At 36.1% G+C, this 16,309-nt stretch overlaps 3 protein-coding genes across 4 annotated transcripts in view; all 3 read right to left on the bottom strand.

The window, feature by feature from the left end:
• Positions 1-2,862, bottom strand: part of Ack-like (activated Cdc42 kinase-like) — a 39,667-nt gene extending 36,805 nt beyond the window's left edge. Inside the window, exon 1 of the mRNA XM_089241912.1 lies at positions 2,615-2,862. The gene's annotated coding sequence lies outside the window, so the exon portion shown is untranslated. The remainder of the gene's footprint in view (positions 1-2,614) is intronic.
• Positions 2,863-4,866: 2,004 nt separating this feature from the next.
• LOC149078276 (cytidine deaminase-like) lies at positions 4,867-12,640 on the bottom strand. Of its 2 annotated transcripts, none has more exons than XM_089241908.1 (4): positions 12,453-12,640; positions 8,446-8,557; positions 7,590-7,647; positions 4,867-5,106 (listed from the first exon to the last, which is right to left on the bottom strand). In XM_089241908.1, exons 1-4 carry the CDS (start codon positions 12,574-12,576, stop codon positions 4,993-4,995), a joined length of 408 nt encoding a protein of 135 aa, XP_089098034.1. In that variant the 5' UTR covers positions 12,577-12,640; the 3' UTR covers positions 4,867-4,992. The 2 variants fall into 2 exon arrangements, with proteins under 2 accessions (XP_089098034.1, XP_089098035.1); XM_089241909.1 differs by lacking the exon at positions 12,453-12,640 and adding an exon at positions 8,695-9,381.
• Positions 12,641-14,376: 1,736 nt separating this feature from the next.
• mTor (serine/threonine-protein kinase Tor) overlaps positions 14,377-16,309 on the bottom strand; it is a 58,387-nt gene continuing 56,454 nt past the window's right edge. The window contains exons 54-58 of the mRNA XM_089241907.1: positions 16,026-16,091; positions 15,648-15,719; positions 15,468-15,545; positions 14,794-14,899; positions 14,377-14,636 (exon numbers count right to left, since the gene is read on the bottom strand). Of these exons, the coding sequence (XP_089098033.1) occupies positions 14,621-14,636; positions 14,794-14,899; positions 15,468-15,545; positions 15,648-15,719; positions 16,026-16,091 (338 nt within the window). The 3' untranslated portion in view covers positions 14,377-14,620. The remainder of the gene's footprint in view (positions 14,637-14,793; positions 14,900-15,467; positions 15,546-15,647; positions 15,720-16,025; positions 16,092-16,309) is intronic.

The following is a 16,309-nucleotide window of genomic DNA, read 5'->3' as shown; positions in this document are numbered from 1 at the left end:
GAGCTATCTTGTCATTGCTGCTGAAAGGATAAAACATATCCCCTGAAACAGGAGCCAGGTCAAAGAAATAATAAAAAGTGTGCAATGACCACATCATTCAATTCAGACTCAAAAAGAAGCTAATTGTCTTGCGTCCCTCCCAGGCAGGGGCGATTGGCTAAGGGAAAAATATACCTGTCAAATACAGGATGATACTATGAATAATCTACATAACTAAACGGCCCCAACTGTCATGTAACTATGCCCCCACCTCCGCCTGCACTCTCTCTTCCAAGGAATTTTTTTTCCTCAGCTAAAGGACATCTTTATGTTAAGGGGTCTCCAAAAATGTACAGTTCTCCAAAAATTTACACGTCCAATGTAACTTAAAATAAAACATGCCTAGATCAGTATTTTAAATGCCAGTATTTCAAATGTGGTTGAGAAAATACATGCCCAGCCCTGGTACGCAGCACTTGACACACAGGGAAAAAGATTTACGTGCCAGCCAAATTTGTTTAGGAGCCAACACATATTTTTTTCTCCTTTTCCAGGACTTCCAGGATCCCTTTTCTATGTCGATACACATGCTAACCAAAATGCAAATACTTTATCTCATACAAACTCCGGTCATATTGCCATACACAAATTTACTACTGATCGAGTTGGGTCTGAGATAAAGGCACCATCTACAGTTTCATTGAAAATAAGCCTTAGCACGATATTCCAATATAAGCCCAAACCATAAAATAAGTCCAAGTTAAAATCGTCAGCCTGGCATTTTTACCCATTGAGATCATGGGTAAAAATGCATTCCTCGTACATTTCTACAAATTCTATGTTCTATAATTCCTACTATAATTGTTACGACCTATAGGCCTATTCAATGAATGCATTGAATTTAAATTTAAATAATTGTATTAATTAAATTTTATATTACTTTGTTACCATTTGTTTATTAAATTTATACTTAAAGTAAACGACAATATTAATCAAATAACTCTGTAAATACTCAAATGGACACCTTAGACGAGAGGCAAACACCTCCACAATAAGGATTCACACAGGAATGACTGAATTTCGAGATTTGTAATATTGTAGATACTGTACATTAAACAAGCAGGGTTGCCTTAACGCATGGAGCCTACCCAGGGATCACATTAGAGACAACTTTATTGACAATGCACTAAGAGCAGACCCGATAGACAAGAAATGGTTATTTTAAGAGAGCTCTCTTGCTGGACATAGAGATAAAAGCCAATAGTTCTCGGTAAATGTAGTAGTAAGAAATTTAAGCTAAAATTCATAGATGTTAGCAGGTAATCAATGTATAACTCATTTTCGTTAATCAGAAAAATAGGACATAACTCAAAAATAAGTTCTAAGGCATCTTTCAAAGCAAAAATTGATATAGGCCTAAGATGGATCTTATTTTCGGAGAAGCAGGATATCTGTGGTCGCCTCAGATTCGGTGAGGAAAGAACTTGTTATCCTTTTCAGAATCGAACCCACAAAGATGACTGCCATGGGTAAGATAGGCACTAGAGCATCATAGCCCCTCCCCCCAGGTGTTCCAGACTGAAAATACCTGCCTACCAATTTACATGAATTGCTTGATGACTCCTATTTTATCCAGATCTCATCATAAGGATCCCTCTGCACTTGAGGCCCCCTGCCTTTGCCTGGGTGGGCTTATGCATTAAGGCGGCACTGGACACCAATTTAACCCTTCAAGTGGCAATTAGAAATCACTAAACTCCACTTGAAAATGCCATATATTTTTAATGAAGTAGGCTTTCTTTGGATTTTCAGCAGGTGCAAACTAAGGGGCTTTCTATAAAGGTGAGATATCTTGTCACTGCTGCTTAAAGGGTTAATAATCACACCAAGGGCGTAGCGAGGGAGGGGGGTTGGTTCCCCCCCCCCCCAAAATGTGAGAAAATGACTAAAAAAAGGGAAAAAGATGGCCAAATCTATTGTTCTATCATTTTGGTTCCCCCGAGCGAAATTTCTGGTTACGCCCCTGAATCACACACAGAAAAGTTTAGGCACCAATAGTTTTTCCTAGCCCAGGCATTGCTACCTGGCACCCAAATAAAATTAATAGGCAGGTACTTCCAGCTAGTCCCAGACCATCACTTTGCCCTGAGGTGATGTGCACACTCAGGTGTACCTCATAGTGCTTAAGCCCTTGCTCAGGTGCCACCCTCCCCCCTTATGCTAAGCCAATAGGATCACATATTGTACCTACATAGCTTCTTCCCCCAAAGGAAATATAGCCTATGTTAGAAAAATCCAATTTCAACTAGCACAGCAATGGGAAAAAAATTGCGCACATTTATTGTATTTTACATAGGCTCTGCCAATTTCTATGTGTACAATCGTTAATTCAAAGCACCATTTCATTTCCCGAATAAGTTTGCGTCACGGTCTTGTCAAAACTGTTGAGAGAGTTTTGTTTAAACAAAAGCCTACCCCAAAGACATCAACATGCCAACAACACTGTACAGATTTCTGACGCACGAAAGAAGGTAAACAACCGGAGGAGAATCGATCATCGCCAAAAAAAACAATTGTATTCGACATTTATAAGGCCGATGATTGAATTTCAGAGAAAAAACAAAACAAAGCTTACGTGTAACTGCTCTTCAAACGACTCTCTTTCTCATCGCAGACATCCCAAGGAGATGAATACAAATACAAAACTCTATCAGCTAAATTTCGGGCCCAGGAAAGAGGGAGGACGTGCACCATCGAGATAATGATGATACTGATGATGATGTCTGACACAACAGTATAATAACCCAGTTTTTTTTGTTGAGCCGAACGACATACTCTGGTCACCCACTGGGAATCCACTCAATTCTGTATCTGGGTTCGAGGATGGAGAATCGTCTGCTCTTTCTTTCATTGGAGCGTTTGTTTACATTTGTCTTTTCTTTTTTTGTTGGATTCGCCATTAGGTCAGCGAAGTGGAGATTTATTCATCCGTTTCTGCGGGCTTCATTTTATTCGTCTGCTTTCTGCGATGTTGATATTTCTTTCAAGACATTCCGATAAATGGGGCTCGAGTCCGATAAATTCACGCGCGTAAATTCGTTGATTTACAACTACTCCCGTGATTTACACCATCATTGAGACATGAATAAAATCGTTCTCTTGGATAGCCCTTTTCATATGTATCTTCTGAATTCAGCCTTTTCTTTTTCTTCATTTTTATTTCCTCTTTCAGAGGAAATAAAAATGATAGGGTTTATATATATATATAAATGTTTGCGTGAAAAGGAAATAAATGACGATTTTTTTGTTTTTTTTGTGTCAAGATTAGTCAATAGGTGAAAAAAGAGACAAATAATAAAATTTTATTTATTCTATGTAGCGATATCTCCCTTTTTCTTTACTCAGGGGTAAAAATAACATTTGATGAATTCAACCGCTGCATATGGAAAAGAGAAAAAGAACCGAGTTCATGCTTTCTCAAAGGAGGAACCAGCATGGGGTTCAGGCCAAACAGGAGGCCTCCCAATCATTAGAGTTTTTGTTAATGCTCAGTGGTATGAAATTTTTTTTGCCATAGCAAGTGACAGACCAGCAACATTGAAATCTCATAGATGAACAAAGAGAGAATTTGAGATTTCAACATTGAAATCTCAAATAATCATAGATGAAAAAAAAAATCATTCGATGACAGCTTCTCATTTCCAATTTGCCAGAAAGATGGCAGCACTTGAACACATGCGACATGCAGGGTACTTACATACATGCAATTCAATTCCCATAAATACAAAATACACTATTTCAGCCATCTTCAGAGGTAAATTAGCTCTATGCATGGGTGTCAAAAGTGGAGTTGACTAATCTAATGTACATGTGTGTATATATGAACTGACATCATCATGCCCCACCCCCAGACTTTCAAGTCTATGCAGTGATGTCTTAATGCATGTCTTAATGATGTCTTAAAACCCAAAGGGGGCCTCACAAAAATGAGACATAGTTGACATTTTTAAGGAGTATGCATATAAATTTGCCTGGTAGGGCCTCAGAAAATCATTTGGTCATTCGTGATAATAATTCGGCCCTGGCTCTATGGCAATTGTCCAGTTTTATGTGTAATTAATCAAACCTGTCTTCGTTACCATCTTATTACAATTATTAATTAAACCTGAATGACATTGTCCCATTTCATGATTGGAATAAGTCTACAAAGACTTATCCAGCTCAAACATTTTAATAGTCAGGATCCAGTTTAGACGATATAATCTTAATATCGTGAGTATACAGAAGTAAATGAATCAGTAAAAAAACAGCACTAGTTCCCCCCCACCAAACTCTCAATTTGCTGATAATTAAGTTTTTAACTTTCAAAATTTTTCTGGCTACAACCTGTTTTGACTTTCTTAACTTTACCAAAATGAATGGAGACTGGTATAGTACTGCTCTTACACTAAATGTTTAGATCTGCATTTTCAAACCAATTCATAAAAAATAAGTGCAAATTTGGACCTGCACACTGTTCTCACCAATTCAAGTAGTTGCCGCTAAAGAAGAGATAACAAACATGAAAACAATTATTTCCCATATTGGTGATTTCTCCCTCCAGGAGATAGTGTATCAGACTAGAGGGAGTCACATCATAGGATATGGCCTATATGGGTGTCTTTAAAAGGGGGAGAGGCATAGGGAAACTTTTTCATGACAAGAGGGATTGTAAGACCAATGAACTAGAAAAAAAAAGGTTTTTTTTTTAAACAACTACAACCCATTGGTATCTTTTTTAAACAATTTAAGGGGGAAAAAAACTATCATACTGAATAAAACTGAACTGATAACACTCTTACATTTATAAAATCTGCAGCCATTTTTGATAGTAAAGGTATTCGCTCGTCCAAACAAAAGGATTTTTATTCCATCACAAAAAGTATTACAAAAAAGCAACAAGTTTTTCAACATATCTAACAACAATCAAAAGATGAATGTGCGTATAAAAATATAATTCTTTTTTCATCTCAATTACTTATAGTTTAAACATTCTGGTGTGAATGTCTTTGGAAGCAATTCTTTCAGTGATGATTTCTCATAGGTGTAATCTGGCTTTACTGAATAAACTTCTGAATCGACTCCAAACTGAAAAAAAAATACATAAAACCTATCACTAAAATTATATTATTAATTTGATTAGATAAAGCACTACAGACATAACACTCTAACATCTAATTCTTGCCTGAAACAAATGGGAATAACAGAAGCACTCGATAATATGCCCATATAACTACATTAGTATTATGCATTAATTTAATATTAGGTTATTGTGAATTGGAGCATATGCCAGCTTGGACTCATGTCACTTCCCGTCATCAATAAAGCACAGCCAGCTGTGGGATCCATCCCAAGCTGCATAGGTTTGGTAGAACGGGAATAACACCTGAAATATGTGTTTTTCAAAAAGAAATCCTTTGCAATCCAGCAAAATGAATTTGCTAGGACCAACAATTTAGCGACCAGTTGTTAAATTATTTAAATCTTCCTGATAATTACTGCCAATATTTTGTAGCATATCACTAGGTGACTTTATTCTGGGTGTAGTTACTAGTAGTAGTAATATTATTCTAATAATCAAATATCCCACTACAAGAGAGGAGAATACCAATAACCCCTCAATTCAAAAAATATGCGGTTTGTCATGTGATGAAACATTTCACTGCCAAAGAAAGCATGTCATACATAAAAGGAAAAATTTGAGATTTTTCAGGGTGACCATGTGACCCGTTTTTCCCAGGACATTCTCATATTTTTCTGTAATACAGTCAAATCCGGTTTTAACAAATACTGTTATAGAGAAAATCTTGTTTTAACAAACACTTTCCTAATCCCCCCAAATAAGTTTACATAGAAACAATGCAAAAAACTGGGATTCCTTTATAAAGTAAATTTTGCTATAACAAAGTGATTTCTCCCCCTCCGGTTACAGCCCTGTTTTATTCTTCACTGAAATAAAGTGGATTATTATGACTGACTATTCATTCATCATATATAAATATCCATTTTGTCATGTTAAATTTTGTTTTTCTCGTGGAATTCACTTTTATCCATTGGTTTCCAGTAGCACTTCATTACCCACCATTGGGAATTGTTTGAGTTTTTAGCAATAATTGGAAACTTTGCTCAGTTTTATTATCATATTTGGTAATATAAATCGACAAATTCCACATATTTTTCATGAGAAAACATGGTTACTTGGTTATGGAGATCAAAAAAACTGAGTGGTTTTCTCTAGATAGTTTTAATTTCTGTGAAGCAAAGAATTTCAAGACTTTTTAGGGAATTCCCAATAAAGAATCAGAATAATCTGTTTTCAGAATGGAAGATTTTGATAAGGCTAAAAAATTGGAAGCATCTCTTTTTTTTAACAGGTTCACTGGTTGGAGTTTTTGAGCCACTAGCCTTGGCACTGTTTGGCCCACAGTAAAGAGAAAAAAATATTCTTTTGTGGACAATGACCAATTGTTCTTTTGTCAATCATTATATCTCCCACCACACTGTTTGTTGAATACCTTTTCTTCAAAGTGGCCCACCACAGTTTGAATTTCTTATAAAATAGCCTGATCGGAAGCATTGGCACCTATGCTCTCTGCTTATTCAGTTCACTTTTTTCTCCAGCCACACTCATATGAAGGTTAATTAGCCAGATATTTAAACCAAGTATTGAATTTTTTGACTTCTAAACATTTCATACTTCAAAGAAATGTCTAAGTATCTGGGAAATGTTTCCCTGCATGCTTGTTTTTGTCCCCTTTTTTTAGATTTTTAAAGAACAAATAAAGTGACGCAGAAAATTTGAGATGGTAAAGATGCATGTAGTCAGGGCGATCTTAAGAATGCCATGGGCCCCCGGGCTAATTGATTTTGCTGAGGCCCTACCAAACAAATTCTCGAAAATTTCAACCAGATCTCATCTCAGGCCGCTCTTCGCTTGAGGCCCCCGGGCCACCCCATGCCTTAAGACGGTACTGCATGTAGTTCCCCCAAATAAATCATTAGTATGTCATTTGATTACTGTCAGTGACAAAAAGAAGTCTCAGGCATAAACTACCTTGGTACTGGGAAATTATTAAAAGCTTGTTCATTGCAGTTGTGCTATCTGTTTGCAGAGATAAGCAAATCCTAATCACATTTGCATGATCACGTATATAAGCAGATGCTGCCATCTATCTTTCAAGTTAACAACCTACGGAGAAAGAGGTGTCCCATTATTTAAATCTTTCGATACTAGCAACTGCAGCTGAGCTGTACTCCAACTTTCAGGTTGCTAAATTATTTTGGTGACCTTCCCTTCCAAATGTCTGCAATGAAATGCGTTACAGTTACATAAGGATTAAGGTGGTTATGATCACAGGCCATTTTATAAGAAATTCAAACTGGTAGGCCACTTTGAAGAAAAGGCATCCAACAGTATGGTGGGGGGGGGGGGAAAGGGGTCATAATAATTGACAAAAAACAGGTCATTGCCCACAAGTGAATGCTTTTTCTATTTACTGGTGGGCCAAAAACTCCCACAGGTTAACTTGTTAAAAAAAGGCCTGTATGATTGATGGATACAAAATACTCACTTCAGCTATGACTTGCCTGCAAGCACCACATGGCCACAAAAACTCATTTTCAACAGCGCTATATGCAAAAACATGAGAAAAAATAAATTGAACATAAGAATGATCACATCTACAAACAGAAACCAAATATATTAAAAAGCTGAATAACAATAATCATTGAATTTAGATTTAATTTCTATTCTGCCTCTGGGAATAAGACAAGTAAAGCTGGGTCTTCCTAGGAGCAGGTTTTCTACGCTGAGTGCAACATGAACTGCTCAGTGTAACATGCCGTTCATTCACCAATAGGGAAACCGGTATGAGTTTTTCTACAGAGCAAATGTATTGTATGCCTCACGTTGCACCAATCTTCTCTTCACTTTGGTTTTGTTTTCTCTATCCCCTTTTATATATCCTTTATATCTCCCCCTTTATATTATGCAAAATGGCAAAACATATATGTGAATATGAAGACGATAGAACAGATGATGTGCTAAGCTAGGAAAACACAAATGCATAATGTGATAAAATTACACATTTCTGAAGACACGAAATGGTCCTATACGATTTATGCAGCGTGAAAAAAGCTGCTCCTAGGAAAACTCTGCTTAAGTCTATGCTAAAAATCTGGTATAGATGAGCCATGGCCTTCCGTTTTTTTTTCTTTCACGATTTGAAGTATAACCTGTTTTGTCCTATCCTTTATAAATACTAACAGAATTTACAACATTTTGGGAACTTGTGCATTTTCAGAGAATTGCTCAAAACATCTTACCAGGTTACGAGTAGTGAAACTCCAATATTTTTCAATTCGTTAAAAATTTAATCAACAAAAATTGAAATGTTTTTTTTTCATAACAAAAAAATATTTTGATACCATGAAACAGCAATCGCTTTGAACTTTTTATAGCCTTCTGAAACTGCTTTGAATATCGCTGTCCGCTCTGCACATGCACCAAGGCCGTATGACGCATTCTCTATATTGCAACCTGAAAAAGAAGAGAAATTATTTTCATGAAGATTTTCTGTTTTCACCAACTATAGTGAAAAAATCTGATATACCAATACCCTCTACATAGATAATCATCTATATAATGATATTATTCTCTGGTCCTGATGTACTTACCATGGTACTGATATATTCCATCCATAGTGATAACTCCTTTAACTATCCCTCCTAACGATAAACTTCCCCGGTCCCTTGAATGTCGTTATAATATAACGACATATAGACAATGACCTCTATATTATAGAGGTAGGTCATTCTCACGAAATTGGACAAAAGTGGTTAAAAAAGTTCTTGGGGACACTTCTACACCTGCTAATAAATGAAATATGGTCAGCAATGAAGTTTGTTAAAAATTCACGATGAAAAGAATTAATTTAGATTTAACCATGTTAAGAGATAGCAAAATCCAACAAGGAATTTGACATGTTTCAGCACTTAATTTGATATTAATGCCGGACAATCGCAACATGCTTGCTCTCTCTATTTTGGTAGATCAGTTTCAACTTGGACAGTCATTGATACTCTGGACAAATTTTTTGTCAATTGTATTTTTTTTTATTTCTTTCTTGCTTTTTTTCCCCATCGACTTTATAGGGAGCAACAGATTTCTCATTTGCCCTTTTTTTTGCTAGAGCATAAGACGCAACAAAGTCTTTAGATGGAACATTGCTGCAGCTTGATGTCGCGCAAAAGAAATTTGGATTTTTTTACTTCCACAACACTTATATAAATACAAATACAAATACAACGCCACAACAGGCAAATTGCCCAACGAGGTGGCTGACTTAAGAACATCATGGATCCCCGAGCCCCTACCTACTACTGCTACACCACACATGCACCCCCCCCCCCAGCGAAACCCCCCAACGAATCGGTAGATGCGGGAATGTGCGTGTACGTGTAGTGCAGCCCAGCCTGACGTAAAGTTTGTTTCTGTGTAATGCTTGTTATGTGTAGAGCTGTCATCTGCCCCCAGTTTTACTAACTATGAGTGAAGTGTTATGGTTGAATGATTTACCGTTGTAGGACTGTTGCTCTCTGTGGCGAGACTTTTTAACGGGGAGATCGGCTCGCATTTGCGCCTTGAAGTTGGGAACTACAGAAAACCAACTTCAGCCAACCACCACTGTGGGGTTCGAACCCGGATTCTCGCGCCGCATCACGAGTCCGGCACTATAACCACTCGACCACCACAGCGGCAAACCTTCATGATCAAACCTTCCTTCTGGTTAGCTAATGCCAGGAGAGAGAGACATTTTTACATGTTTTGCAACTGACTAAGCATGTTGAAAACATATGTTTTACAGAAATAATAGATGTCACTGAACTGAAACATTTGGTAAAGTGAAAATAATTTTCAATTATATATTTTGCCTCAAAAAATATCCAGGAGAAGAACATTCAATAAAAATGCTCACCTCTTTTTTTCCTGAATAAACCTAGTTTGTGAATTAATTTATAATTGTAATTGATTTAAAAGGAGGTTCAAGAGTGACGGCTGCATTCTTGTTAACCTTGTCACCACAAAACTTGATAGGTGGCAACTGCTGTTGTAGGACTTGAGCCAGTTTTCCGAATGTCCCGAATGAAAAAAAGAAGATAGGGAAAATTTTCATTTTGCTATAAACTAGAGATGTAAAATTCTCTAGAGAGAATATATAATATCTTTATTATTTATTTCTTTTTCAAAAGTAATCTCTGGAAGGACTACTTTTTACAAATTACTGGGAATATTCTTATCGAAAATAATAAGAATCATCAGAGAATATTCTTCAGTTAGGCTATTTATAATAGTAGTCCTTCCAGATATTATTCTCAAGAATATTTGCAATAGCATGCATTATAATAAATAATGTCTATCAACAACTAGAGAATAATTGTTATTATTTTACGATAAGAATATTCTCTGGTAATTATAATTTAATATTAGTAGTCCTTTGAGAGAATAATTCTCACAAATATTCTGTCCCCCCCATGTCTCTTCCCATCAAGAAGACAGGTAATATTGAAGTTTGTAGGCTACAATATTAAAGTTTAAAAGCAATAAAATGAAACCAACATGGCTGAACTGCATAACTTGCAAAGAAATTGCAACTTGAAAAAAAAAAAAGGAATGGTGTTCTGATAAGTAGGGGGGAGAGCAATAGTGTGTTCGCTTACAAAAATGCATGTTGAAAAATTCCAACATCAAAATTTCCCTTCAGAATAAATTTAGATGCCTTTGCATTCTTTTGAGTGCCCCTTCAACATGAGAAAATGGGGCACTAAAATGAATGCTTGTCCTGGCTAACCCTAATGATGTGCAGTTCTTTTTTTTTTTCTTACCTGTACCCAGCTCTGACATCACTGGTTGCAGCCCTGATATCCCCTGGAGGACAGAGCAAGGGTCACGGTTGGTCTGGAGGTTGGGGGCCCTGAGTGTAAACATTAGACTTCATTCACTAGGTATCATTGAAGCAAACAGAAATTATCTTATTTGATTGCTTTAATCCCACTATGGTCATTTTCTATGCTAAAGGGCCAAGGGGACTGGGACCTACAGTTTAGGAGCTGATTTTGAATATATTTTTTGTGCAAAGTAGGCGGAAATAGACTTGGAAGTCTGGAGGGGGGGGGGGGGGACACGATGATGTCAATCCATATATGCATATATACATTAGATCAGTAGACCTCACTGCTGGGGGACAATGCCGCCCCCCCCCGTATCTCCACCCATGTTTGCACAAGACTTTCATTGAGAGGTTGGTGAGTCAACGTTTTGGTGTGAAATTTACCTATGGTAGTTGTGTCAAAAACATTTCTATTGTATCTTCGTGTATTGGGAAAATTCCAAAAATACTCTTCTTTTTTTTTTGTACAGTAAATGTCCCGAGGATCTGGGTTCAAACCCCATCGTCGCCATAGTGGTCGTTGGCTGAAGTTGGTTTCTTGTGGTTCCCAACTTCAAGGCGCAAATGCGAGTCGATCTCCCCATTAAAAAGTCTTGCCACAGAGAGCAACAGGCCTACAATGATATTATTCAATTATTACACTTCACTCGTAGTTAGAAAAAATGGTGGCAGATGGCAGCACCACACATAACAAGCATTACACAGAAACAAACTTCACGCCAGGTTTCACCACACGTACACGCACATTCCAACATGTACCAATTCCCTAGAGGAGGATATGGACGAGGTGCATGTCTGGTTTAGTAGTAGTACAGTAAATGTGTGACTTATTAACCTGGGTCGTCACGTCCATGCTACAGTAAAACTCCTCTTTTTTGGACACCCCGGGACAAAAAAATTTGTCCATAAACAAGTGGGGTGGTTGTTATTCAGGGGTTTGAAATGCATACTTTTATTACAAAAGGGAAATTATTATTTTGAGATAGAGAGATACATAAAAGAGAGGGGGTGACCATTAAGAAGTGTTCTACTGTAGTTATATAGACCTATGTATAATAGATGCTTCATTTTTATAAACAAAACAAATGAAGATATAATATTATTGGTATGGAGAGGGAAATATGATAATAAGATTAAATTGCGGAAAGCCAGAATAACTGCAAAGAAAATTAGAGCGATAAAGAATGAGGAGAAAGAAATGGAGCAATGACAAAAATAATGGCACCCAGATCATACTTTTGCCAAATTAACAAAAGTAAATTTTTTCAACAATGACATTTTCATAATTCCGTGTCATCTCGGCCAAAAAAAGATAATTGCTAAGAATGAAAACATTTTCTCCACACTCGGTAATTGAAAAAAAAAAAGGATGAGAAAAAAGAATTGCTCGATATGCACTCAAGTTTCACTTTCAGACGATTTGCAAAAATGCCGTCTGTCCATATTCAGGTAATGAAAAAAAAAAACGGGGAAAAAGAAAAATACCTGCGAAAATCGTGCCGTCTTCGCACAGAACAGCGGCTCCCACAGGAAAATTGCTGTATGGACAATATGATTTCTTTAGCATGTCTTTGCTTTTTTTAAACAGCTCCATAATTTGCGCGTCCATCCTTATCAAAACACCATTCCAATTAAAAGATCAAAGAACGTGTTTTTCAGCTGCTTTTCTTCGATGACGTCACAGTGACGCCATCGTCAGACTTTTGACGTCGTCCCTTCCCCTTGCGCTATTATGACCATATTTCATAAAGAAAAATACAGGACACTTTTCATGTATTCCAGTAGCATGACCATATGACTTGCAGGAAATTCCAGTATTTTAGCAGTTCTGACTAACGGGGTCCGGATTTTCCCACTAAATGAGTCTAAATATAACTAAATAATTACCCTGAGTATAATAGATTCGTTTCGCATATTAGTTTTATTAGACAATTTTTATTCTGGAGAAAAAGCACTGGAATTTTCAGTAGTGTTTTTAACAACCGGCAACTTCACTCGCTCTTTGGGCGACAATTTTCCTTATTTTCCTCCGGAAAAAAATTGTCAACCCTCCCTATCAGTGCCGTCTTAAGGCATGGGCCTACCCGGGCCTCAAGAGAAAAGGGGCCTCACAAAAATGAAATCTGGTTGAAATTTTCAAGAATTTGCCTTGTAGGGCCTCAGAAAAATCACTTGACCCGGGGGCCCATGATGCTCTTAAGGCGGCCCTGCTCCCTATTTGTATATAAAACACAGGTATCCTTCGCCAAAATGCGATTTTGAAAAGTTGATTTTTGAAATCCCAACCTGTAAAATTTGGCCTGGAGTTCGATGATAATCTTGAAAATGGGCTAGTAACAAAGATATAACGTAGTTAAAGTGACATCTGTTCGATTTTATGACAGGTGAGACAGCTATGCGACAAACGTTCACAAATCCTATTCACCACATTTCACTAACCAACTTCTTTTGATAAAGTTGACAATGCTAGCAGAATTTTTATCAAAGATCCTAAGGAAACTAGAACTATCGTAATTGCCAGGGATATTCAGCATTCTCTTGCTACCGAAGTTTTCATAAAGAGAAGAATGGTGCTTGTCAGCTGAATGTGTGTGTGAATCTATACTTTTCATGGAAACAATTATTAGCCCATCCCACCAGGCTCTAGAAAGAAAACATCCACACAAGAATCATTTGGAAGTATTAAAGACAGAAGTAAAAACATCAATAAATTCACTCACCAATTCACAAGATTTATTTAAAACTTTGAATAATCAAGTCATTCAGAAGAAAAATTATTTTTCTGCTCGAAAGTGGGTTTATTTTCTTCATCCTTTTTGCAGAAACCCCTTTCCTCCCTATCTTACACATATTATAAATTCAACTCACTTTACGGGATTCCGTCTCACACGATTATTTTGCGGCACCAATTAATCGTGTAAAGTGAGGGATGCCTGTAAAAGGCACCTGGAACTCCTGCTACTATTATTCAAAAGATCTTCAACAGTTTCCAAACTTGTTGATAGATCGCAACACATTTAGTTGTCGGCTTTTGTTTTTATATAATATCATCCTCCTCATGCTGGAAACATGAATGTGCAAAAATGTCACTTTTTTTTATCAGATGATTGGATCCCTTTATATAGCTATAGCTAAGTTTTACCAAAAACTCCAATGCACATCCCTATTGAAACATATTACAAAACATTTTAGGTTCATTTACATTCTCCCCCCCCCCCCCTTAAAAATTTGCACATTCATGCTTCTGGCGCGAGTGGAGGAGGGATATATTCACAAGGTGACAATGTCATCTGTTTTTTTTTCCAAGAAAATGTAGAAAATGCACCCCCAAGAATAGAAAAATCAAAAATAACTAGGACTTGAAAAAACTTTCTTTTTGTTTCAAAAATTTAAAATGAAAAACGCAGTATAACCATATAAAGACTGCATTTACTTAAATTGGTTGGTTTTATACATTCAATGCAAATTGCACCACATTTAATTACAATATATTACATAATGAACATTCAAATATACATATAATACAAAAGGAAAACAGGAAACTTTACAAGCAAGGAGTATTTGAACTCCTGTCAAAAATTTAGATGGTTCATGAAGTTCAAAAGCACACTTTTCGCCACTCGAGCACCATTTTTATTGACATTATTGCGCAATCACCAGAATGGGCACCTACAAAATTGAAAGTGAAAAAAAAAAATTAGACACTTAAGGTCAAGTATTGTTAATCAGTATATGATCTTGCAAAATAGGCAAACACACTTATAAATGAAAAACGATCAAATTGAAAAATTAAAAAAACCTGTTAAAAAGTTAACTAGTGACTCACCAGCCAATGTAACTCTGACAGAGGTTTTCATGTGAAGTGGCTTGTTCAATGAGCAAGTCCACTTGTTGTGCTACCTCCAAAGTTTTTTCTGGATCAAAATCTTTTCCTGAAATAAAAAAAATGAATTGAATATAGCGTGAGAATTTTAGAGAAGGCATTGCCTGTGTGTGAAGAAAGATCAATACCCCAAAAAGTCTATTCTTGAGAATCCAGGGGAACAGCTTCTTTCTTCACATATACACTAAAAATCTTAGCTCAAAGGTAGAGAGTGAAACTTTACAAGAGTGAAGCCACCAAAAATTCTCCATATCATGAGATAAAAATTGAGCAACATCTCTATAATTTGTGAGTAGTTGCAAACTAATTTGTTTTGGGTGACAAATTTTTTTCATCTATCAAAATAGTTCTATCTTCTGTTTGGCCAGTTACCTCACCAGATAACCCCATTTTAGCAAAAGTGGCAGACACCGGGAGGTTCCATTGTGTGTGTTCCACTAATGCACAAGATGCATCATATATTTAGGTATTTTAAAAATAGACACTGAAAAAATATATATTGGCAGGTTTTAGAATTATAAATGTGATTCAATAATCAAGAAAGTAACAAATATTGAAGCAAAATAAATTTTTCACAACAACGCAAATAAAATAGAATCACTAATAAATAATAGTACCTGTGAGTTTGTCCCTTACTCTGGTAATTACCATTAGCGCTTTTTCATTGAGAGCTTCAGGTTGGTTCAAAGCTGAATCTGAAAGGCAAAGAAAAAAAATACAATTTAGGAAACTGAAAATGAACACAAAAATAAATTGAATACAGTAATTCTGTCCCAGAAATATTGCTCAGAACTTACCAGTGGCAGGAGTGACTGTGCTACCAATTTTAGATTCGGCATGAGACTTGACATCTACTGACTCCAAAATATCTGCATAGAAAAAAAAAAACACTTAATGATATCAATCACATATTTATAGCACTCCAAAACTAGCTCTTGAATTTTTATCTCCAATATACTTCGGCCACCTCAAGTCCAAATTTTGCATGTCCTCAATGTGAAACCTCATGATTGATAGAATTGATTGATAGATTGATAGAAATTAACAATAATAACAGCACTAAGACAATGTGTTATCATCTAATTTCATTACACATTTAGAATGATCTCTTGAGTTGCTTCAACTATATTAGTAGAAAAGCAATCAAATCAAGAAAAATAAAAACACAGACATACCAGGCTGCTCACTTATAGATGCATTTGACTCACTGCGACTTTTGGAGTTTTTATTTTTTGGCTGAGCTAGAAAAATAAAAGAAATGGTAAAAAAAGTTTAATTTCCAAGTTAGAAATCCCAATTTTCAAATTATATGAAAAAACCAAATTTTATGAAAATTTTTCAGCTTAGAAATGCAAAAGAAAAATGTATTATTTCATAACTACAAAATAAAATTTAAATATAAAGTATTATTAAAAAAACAAGGATTTCAGATAATAAAATTATGTTTGGTGACTGAACA

The sequence above is a fragment of the Pholcus phalangioides genome, unplaced genomic scaffold, assembly GCF_987345545.1.
Source record: "Pholcus phalangioides strain wild (caught in Gottingen) unplaced genomic scaffold, Ppha-v1.0 ptg000014l_1, whole genome shotgun sequence".
Lineage (NCBI taxonomy): Eukaryota > Metazoa > Arthropoda > Arachnida > Araneae > Pholcidae > Pholcus > Pholcus phalangioides.
This window is presented reverse-complemented; position numbering and strand designations above follow the sequence as displayed.